The following is an 8,624-nucleotide window of genomic DNA, read 5'->3' as shown; positions in this document are numbered from 1 at the left end:
TCTCCCTCCAGTGTTTTCATACAATGCCCACCCCTACCCAAATCAGCAAATTAAAAAAATATATATTTAATATATCAAGCTTCTATTTAAAATATCTGCATAGATATTTTTGACAAAAGAAGAATACTCAAAGCCTGTATACAGAAGGCAGAATCACAGCTTGATTTTGTACAGTGTATGCAATACTCATCCTGGAAAATGGCTGTCTTGGCAACAGGAATGAATGTGACCCATCCCTTTATAATATCAGGTTTTATTTACTGTACATTTAAGACTAACAGCATGAAGAACTGAAGTGGCTATTTCTGTTACAGTACAAATGATGTTCAGATCCTAGTACTGAGCTGAGTCGTGGTCCCAGTGAAGACTGAGGGGTTTTGCCTTTGTTTTCAAAGGAAGCATGGTAAGACCCCTTAAATTTACAGGGAGAACACCATGAATGTTTCCAGTCTTGTGCTAAAAACCTTGGGAATGGGTGTCACAGTGCTTGTGCTCAGTGATCTAACAAAGCTGGGGCAGCACAAACAATTCCAAGGAGCAATGTCAGACCAACGCATAGGGAAACTGCTCAGAGCATGGAGATAATTACAGACTGAGAGAGCTGCATCCTTGTGTTTTCTGAAGCTGTCACTGGATACAATACAGATGCCATACCTGCAGTCTGCCCCCTCCTAGCATTTATGTTTTTGTATCCAGTAGTTTTTTAGCCATACTGCAATATAAGAGGCCAGTGAAGCTGTAACTAGGAGAAATGCAGCACACCATTTTGCCATCAGCACTCCCCCCCCCCAGCAGGGCTCCTCTCCAAATAGATGAACTAACTCAAATTACTTTCAACCTGGACATCTAGATGCCCTTATATCACACACACAGAAAACAATTCAAACCTATAACACACCAGTGAGTAAATGAAGATGGAAAATGCAGCTGTAGTCAATTCTGTGTTTGCTAGAACACTGGCAGCTCAGTCCAAGGCAGTACTCCTGAAATGTCATGCACCCAGAGACAGCAGCAAAACACAGAATCACAGAATTCAGATAGTCAGCAACAACTTTATACCAAGCTATTTGAAGATGGAAAAAATTGCATTAAGTGCAGAGAAGAAACCGAACTCAACACTTCACTTAAAAGCCATATAGAAATTTTTAGCGTATTTAAAAGTGGATTATTGGAAGGCTTCAGTGATTGATACTTTTCATTGATGAGGAGACTAGTCTAGAAGGACAGTATTAACACACCTGTACTGAATGTTGCCAAATATTTTAGTAATACTTTCAAATAAAGTCTGTAACTGAAACAAATTGTTTCTGGTTGATTGTTGCTAGCAGAAAGCTTCTCAATAGTTTTAATCTTTTGGGGAGGTAAAGGATAATAAAACCATCAGCCACTAAACTACATGGGAAAAACTGCCATGAGGTAAGGAATTAAGCACTACTTGTGTTTGTCAGCAAACTCACTGCAGAGGTCTGCTCCACAGTGACAGTGACTGCACAAAACTGGCATACTTTTCTCTTTGGGCATCAGTGATTTGGGGACCAGCTCCCTTGAAGTCTCCACACCAAACCAGGTATCTCAAAGTCAAGCTGTGCTTTATCACATACTTCTCCACCAGTACTTGTTCAAGATACTGAAATCCGACCTTTAACAGCCCTGCTGGGATGAAACAAGGAAGTGGTTTTTCTCCCCATAGCTGCAATGTCTTTGGTCAACAAGGGTGTCTCACAAAATCCTGCCAGAAACCCAGAACTGCTGCCATACAGACCAGAAATGGATCTGTTAAGACAGAAGCCAATTTTACAGTCAGTTCAGTGAAGAACTGTATCTTTAGTAAATAAGTATGAGTCTTCTTTGTGTAATGATGCAGCCCACAAAACCTCCAAATGGAATGACACATCATACCTATTAATAATTCCACTGGAAGAAATAAAATACTCTAATGCAGGACTTGCTCCCCCTGCCTATCCCAAAGGAGACAAACCTAAAACAAGGGATATCTAAATGGAAGCTCAAGCTATAACAAAGCTCAGGTGTAGTTTGGGTTGGAATCACAATTTAATAAATGAAGTGCTAGGTTGTATCCTCATGTTTATTTTAACTTTCAAACTGTAAAATTTTATACTACTGATACAGCCAAAGGCTCTTTGGTACATTAACAAAAAATTGCCCAAGGAATTGACAGCCATCAACTGGAAATAAGTGTTCTAATGTCTATTACAGAACTGTTTTTATAAGGACCCAAATTTAGTCTATTTCCACAAACAGACTAAATGCATTTTTAAGTAATTATTCTTTAAAATAAGCAAACAAAACATTTACTTAAACACAGAAAAATTTAAGGAATTTTTGATAATAGCACCATAAACACAGGGACAACTGCAGTTCAAAGGAAAGGTTACACATTGTTCATACAGTGTGAACCTTCTCTGAGGATACTTGGATTTAGCCAGAAATTTTGCTTGCCAAAATCAACTTTTAAATGCAAGTTTCCATACAGAGAATATCCATAACTCACCTGAGAGAAGTGACACTCCCAGCTACATGTAGTGCAGTAAACCAGACAGAGGTCTACAGTGCCATTTCTTTCACTGTTGAGGTTCTAAACAAAGGAACAGTTACAGAACCCATAATCATTAAGTGTATTTCATCAGCCCTGCTTGGGGATTTAACTTCTCTGATACTTCTTCAAATCTTGCTTCACATTTCAACATGCTGGTTTTGAGAAAGAGCACTGAAATGAAAAAATGTCATAGTCTGCAGCTTTGCTACATGGTGAAGTGGATTAAAAAAAAACTTTCCCCTCTAAACCTACTGTTTAGTTCTATTGGGTAGGAATGCAACCGAAAATCGCCAAAATTCAACCTTGCATCTACTTTGTTGTCCAGGTGTGTTACAATTTTGTTCTGCAAAAAGCAATTTTAACACGTCAATGACGGCAGGGGACATCCACCAATTTCTTCTCTCAGCTCAGAAGCATCATGAAAGCCTCTATTAACATTTGCAATCGTTGACAAGGTTTAGGCAGGCAGGTGATGGGGGAGGGAAGCACACTGAATCCAGCTCCTTTTGTACTCACTGAGCGTCCAAACGAGTGCAAACAGGTAGAAGCTTTCATGGCACCACACCACGAGGATTTCTTCTTTGGCTGAATTGCACCTTTCCCAAAAGAACTAAAAAAGGCTCTGGAGGAAAGTAATGTCTAGATGCTGAATATTCTTGACAGGATAAAAACAACTATTCAGGAATTGCAGTAAGGAAAGGGTTGCGTGATACTGCAGATAAGAACAAATTCACCATCAGATGTTGCACTTTCTTGTCTTTACATAAATAGCAATTACTGCAGACCTAGAAAATTAGAAGCACTAATAAAAGACTAGAAGGGTAAAGGGAAAAATAACTCCAAGCAAATAAAAGAACACCACAAGGTATCTGGCTACATTTTATTTCTGAAATTATTCTTTAAGGCACAAAATAAATCTAAAAAATAGGGCTGGATGTATGAGGGAAGAAACAGAAAAATTGTCAGAACTATAGAGGTGTGAATGGAGTCTTTACAATCCAGTTTCAGGTCTGGGAAAGCTCCCAGGATGAGTAGAGAAGGATAGTGAAAATAGAGGAGCATTTTTACTTGGAAGAGGTAGGAGGTTGTGGGGTGATTTATTATTTTTTTTCCACCACCTCCAAATTTACACAGGTTCCTGGCCAGACTCAAGTTCCCTTCCCTCCCCTCAGATAGCTTATTACAGTTTGTAAGGTAAGACCAGACCACTCAAGCCTCCAGTACAAAAAGTGAGGGTTTGAATCACCCTTCATGCCACAGTCTGCTTACAGAATGCTGGGGGAGGGCGGGGAAAGGCAGATTGTTTATGCCCTTGTGTTGGTGTCTCAATAGACATTACGTATGTATATGTTTTACTTCAGACAAACTGCAATTTACTATTTTGTTTCCACTCTGAAGCAGAATCCCAGGCATTCAGGGTGCTCTTGGATAAAAGATAGTATGGATCTAGGTGAAACACCCGACATGGAAGGAAAAAACAAAATTTTCAAATGGCCAATGACATGAACTATTTAGAAAAAACAGGCTCTCTTGCTGCAGGTCAGACTTTATTTTTCTTTTGGATCTGAGTGCATGTAGTGTGTATCACACAACTGTCTAAAATAATCCTGCAGAATGGATTTAAAGGTGAATTACATGCATGGGATCAACTCCTCCCACAACTGGGGCAATTTTTGATAGCAGGACAGGTTTAAAGGGTCCAGAGATCTCTAGTTTAACTGCTCTGGGAAGAGATCACATCTGTGGACTGCGGGTCACAGAAGGGTCCAAAACGTCCATAGACATCCTTAGCCCGGACTGCAAAGTAGTATTTGCTGCCAGACACAAACTGTGTCAGAGTGCATGCCATGGGCAGCGGCAGCGCCTTCACCTCCCCGATCTTCTTCCACTGCGAGGGCATGGTGGCACTGGGGTCCTCGTGGTAGGCATACAGGTGGTAACTGTCCACAGTGGCACAGCTCCGGTCCACCTCCATCACGCTCCACGACAGCACAATCCCATTTTGGCTCTGTACCCGGGCCAGCTTCAGCTGTGGCTTTTGAGGTGGAGAAGTGTTGGCAGCTTCAGGGGGCAGACGTGGTGGCTGTGGTGCCTCTGGAAGTGGGGCAGGATGTATGGGGCGTGGTGGCTCCTAAGCAGCATAAGAACAATAAGGGAAAGGTCAGAATCTACAGCAATGGAAGGAGGCTTTAATTCATCGTTCCCCAGGTAACTGGAAGCAGATGAGCCTGCAATCACCCAGCCATCACAACTCAAGGTCCCTGTCCCCTGCAGAGGCAAGGCAGCAGCTACAAACAATGGGAAAGGATGGGAACAAGGATGCCATAAATTCTTAACGTTATTCTTACATAAATCCCTAGTTGTGCAAATGATCATTGCCACAGTAATTTCCTTCCCTGTATCTTCTTTGCTTCCCAGCCAGGAGGGGATGAACTCGACACTGTGCCCTTTACCAGGACTGTGCAAGCAGGTTCACAATGACTTTGAAACCATCTACGTTTGAGCTGCTGTTCCCATGTTACCTGACACCCCAGGCAGGCCATTAAGCTGACAATTCATCTTTTCTACAGACAGGTACTCAGTCACAAAAGTAAGACAGGGTAATGATGCCACATAGATTCTATCACCTTAAACTGATCACAAAAGCTAGGCCTCACTTTCCTGAAATTTCTGAAATAAGGGTACAAATGTGCCTTTCCAGTGATACTTTTTTATACTGCAAAAACAGTCTTAGGTCTCTAATTTATATTGGTTAAGATGAGTTTAGGAATGTGGTTACAGTGATTCAAGCCTGAGATCTTTCAGGTTGGAATCTGAGGTAGTTTTTGGCATCTTAAGTGTTCTGTGTGATGTTTGCTTCATTCTCATTTTTTATCACTGAAGAGTGCATTGAGTTGATTGTGTCTAGACTGAAAGGATGGTAAGCCACCTTCTTGACAATATAGTTACCATTTCAGGACACCATAAGCAATCTGACTGCCCAACAGTGAGTGTACAGGCAACATATTTGAAATGCAATTAAATCAGAGTCAGAGAAAATTCTCAAATTCTAACTAAAAGGGCTTTTAGGTGATGCAGAAGTAATCACCCTCAATGCTGACTAAAAACCTCTGGGGTTGGGGAGTTTGCAACCTTGGAGATTTGCTCTGTACCTTGTTCTCCTGGGTTTTGCAAACAGCTGTACTAAAAACTGGTCATGCAATTCATAGCCAAACCATGACAAAACATTTTACTGGCAGCTCTTCTGTACCCTTGACTCCACGAGTCTCCTGCAGACAACTCATGCAATAATTTTCAGTATGTTCTCTTGGTAATTTGGAGAAGGCCAGGGTAAGCTAACAGATTGTACATATTTTATCATTCTGGGCAGGAGTTTGCTGTAGGTGACTGAGTGGTGCCATGCACAAAACTGGCTGTGAAGTGTCGACAAGGCATTTCACCTTGTTCTGCAGCTCACACTAAGAGCAGCCTGAGAGTCCCAGTGCAGAGACAAAGCTCTGCATTGCACCAGGTGATTGGAAAGCCCCACTCACAGTGTGCACTTGCGGCGGCGGTCGATGGTGCACTGTGAGCTGAGGAGCTCCAGAGCCCAGAGTCAGCCCGTTGTTCACCACGTAGGTTGTCTGCGGCATTCGCACGGTCACACCTGCAAGGAGCACAAGGAACACTGTGAGTATTCAATACTTAGAGGCAGCTAAACAGAACACCGGAAGACCAGCTCCTTGGTTCAGCTGCATGAAGCCAAATTTCAGACAGACTCCTCAAGCTGACTGATGAAGCACTGTGTAACAAAATTACCTCCCATCCCCTGAAACTGTAAAAGCGAGAAAGAGCAAGCGGCTTGTATTCGCAGAAGGGACAGAACATTGTTTTAGCACTTTGTAGCATGAAAGAAATAGGTGAGGAGAAGAAATGTGGGAGATACAGGGAGCTTAAGTATGAAAAGAACAATTACATCATTTTGGGATTCAGAAAGGAAAAGAGAAATGTTGCTGCAGCACAATGTTACCCACTCAGAAGGATGTGCTGTGGATGGCACTGAAAACAAAAAAGCTACGTTACTGCCCAAGAAGCTTGTCCTCTCTCCCAGAACAGACTCATGATGGACACTACTCACAGGCATCACCATTTCAGTCATTCCCACAGCAAACTGACCTGCCTGGCAGGAATAAACTAGACAGTTTTATAGCCTTGCAAATAATATCCAAAACTCTTGCACGCTACCAAGTTTTTATTCATTTCATACCACATCTAATTCTCTTAAGTAACACTTTATCTATTCACTGTTGGAACATTTATGTTCTGTGAACTCAAAGCTTTTGCTCATTGTTATGGATTGCCTGGGTTATCCCTCCATTTCTGGCCAGAAATACAAGATCTGAGGCAATCTCTATGATACCCTAGTTTTACACTTGTGTTAAGACTAAGTATTGTAATACCCCAAAAGACAAGCTCACAGAGCAACACATTACCAGGAAACCACAGCTATTGTAGAGCAATTTCTTCTCTTGATAAACACACATCAAGCTACAATCCATAGGGGATGAGTGTCAGAAGTATGTAATCTGCGAGTCTGAGGCAGGGAGCTCAGAGTGCTAGATTTTAATGCTTTAATTATAAAGTGCTAAACACAGGGTAGGTGCTTTATATATTTTCCTTATTATAATCTCTCTAAGAAGCTGATGAAACTCTGCAAACTCCTGTGAGAGAAACAGTCACCTGAGCTGGCTGTTTCTCCTCTATGAGAACCTGGTAAAATATTCTGGTTTAGTATGAGTGTAATTCTGTCTCAGGAAATTACACCCACTGAAGATGGTCAGAAATGCCTTAATAAGATACAAACAAAGCATCACTTCTAGGTAGGGATACTACTCACTTGAGGCTGAAATACAAAACTGCAATTTGCAAAACACTTTTGATGGGTTCTCAGTCAGTTTTTCAAAGACAAAGTGCAACGATCTTAGTCAAGAAGCATCTGCTACTGGCACTAAAGGCTGTTGCAATGATAATATAAATCAATATACATCAGTAGCAGCGTCACTACCAGGACATCACTAAAGTAGGTGCATTTTCATAAAACAGAGGAATTTATGTTAAACATAAAGGTGTTAAAATAACCATAGTGTAGAAATTGTGGGGAGCAAAAAAAACAGTTAACATCCACCACTTTGTAACAAAATATCATTTATGTTCTTTATTTTTGACATATATTATTAATTTTAGAAAATTAGTTTACTGCTAGGAGTAGGTATCAGTTATGCATTTGCAAAGTCAAGGGGAACTTGCCAACATCTCAAGGAAACTCAAGCATGTTATCAATTTCTGATACATCCGGTGAGAAATTTCATCTCTTGAGGCCTTGAGAAAGGAAAGAAATTTGCTGAGCACAGGACATCAGAGATTGTTAAGGAATTCCATTAGGATGCCTGATAGAAATCTAACTTTTAGACAGGAAATCAAACATGATTTTCTACATGTTTTAAACTTCCACCACAATAAAAAAATGGTCTTTATCTTTCTCAGAACAGTGGCGCTTGTTATGTTACCTTCCACTGCCTTGTAAAGTATGGGGCATGTCAACCACAGATGCTTAATTGGCAGAGCTAGTGCCTGGGATTACTTAAATACAATTTTTCCTCACTCACATAGCTGCAAGTAGAATTTCTTAGTAGCCTAAGAATTTTCTCAATTCTATAAACTCGGAAAAAAACCCTGAACTGTCTAACTAGAGCCAGTATTGCAAAAAGACCAAACAACACACTCAAATCAAAAACCTAAATGCCACATCTATCGGGTAGAATATACCAAGCTGTGTCCTGGTAAGAATGGAAGGAATCATCCCTTACCTCCAGTCTGTGGGGTGACTGGCCTTAAGCCTGGGCTGGTCATGACAGCTCCTCTTACAGGATTCTGAGGTGGTGGTGCAGGAATAGTGGTATAGACCACCTGATGGTTAGCAGGGGTTCTTGGGATAGGAAGCTTGGGGTTAGCTGGAGCCACAGGCCGAGTTACATTCACTGTTGTCGAAGCTGAAAAAAAAAGACACACCCTAAACCTGAATTCCATT

At 41.2% G+C, this 8,624-nt stretch overlaps 1 protein-coding gene across 2 annotated transcripts in view; it reads right to left on the bottom strand.

Annotated features, from left to right (window-relative positions):
- Positions 1-2,068: 2,068 nt before the first annotated feature.
- Positions 2,069-8,624, bottom strand: part of ATF7IP (activating transcription factor 7 interacting protein) — a 75,887-nt gene continuing 69,331 nt past the window's right edge. For both annotated transcript variants that reach the window (XM_021552813.3, XM_021552825.3), the window contains exons 15-17: positions 8,404-8,586; positions 6,091-6,203; positions 2,069-4,688 (exon numbers count right to left, since the gene is read on the bottom strand). In XM_021552813.3, the coding sequence (XP_021408488.2) occupies positions 4,272-4,688; positions 6,091-6,203; positions 8,404-8,586 (713 nt within the window). In that variant the 3' untranslated portion in view covers positions 2,069-4,271. The remainder of the gene's footprint in view (positions 4,689-6,090; positions 6,204-8,403; positions 8,587-8,624) is intronic.

The sequence above is a fragment of the Lonchura striata genome, chromosome 5, assembly GCF_046129695.1.
Source record: "Lonchura striata isolate bLonStr1 chromosome 5, bLonStr1.mat, whole genome shotgun sequence".
Taxonomy (NCBI): Eukaryota; Metazoa; Chordata; class Aves; order Passeriformes; family Estrildidae; genus Lonchura; species Lonchura striata.
This window is presented reverse-complemented; position numbering and strand designations above follow the sequence as displayed.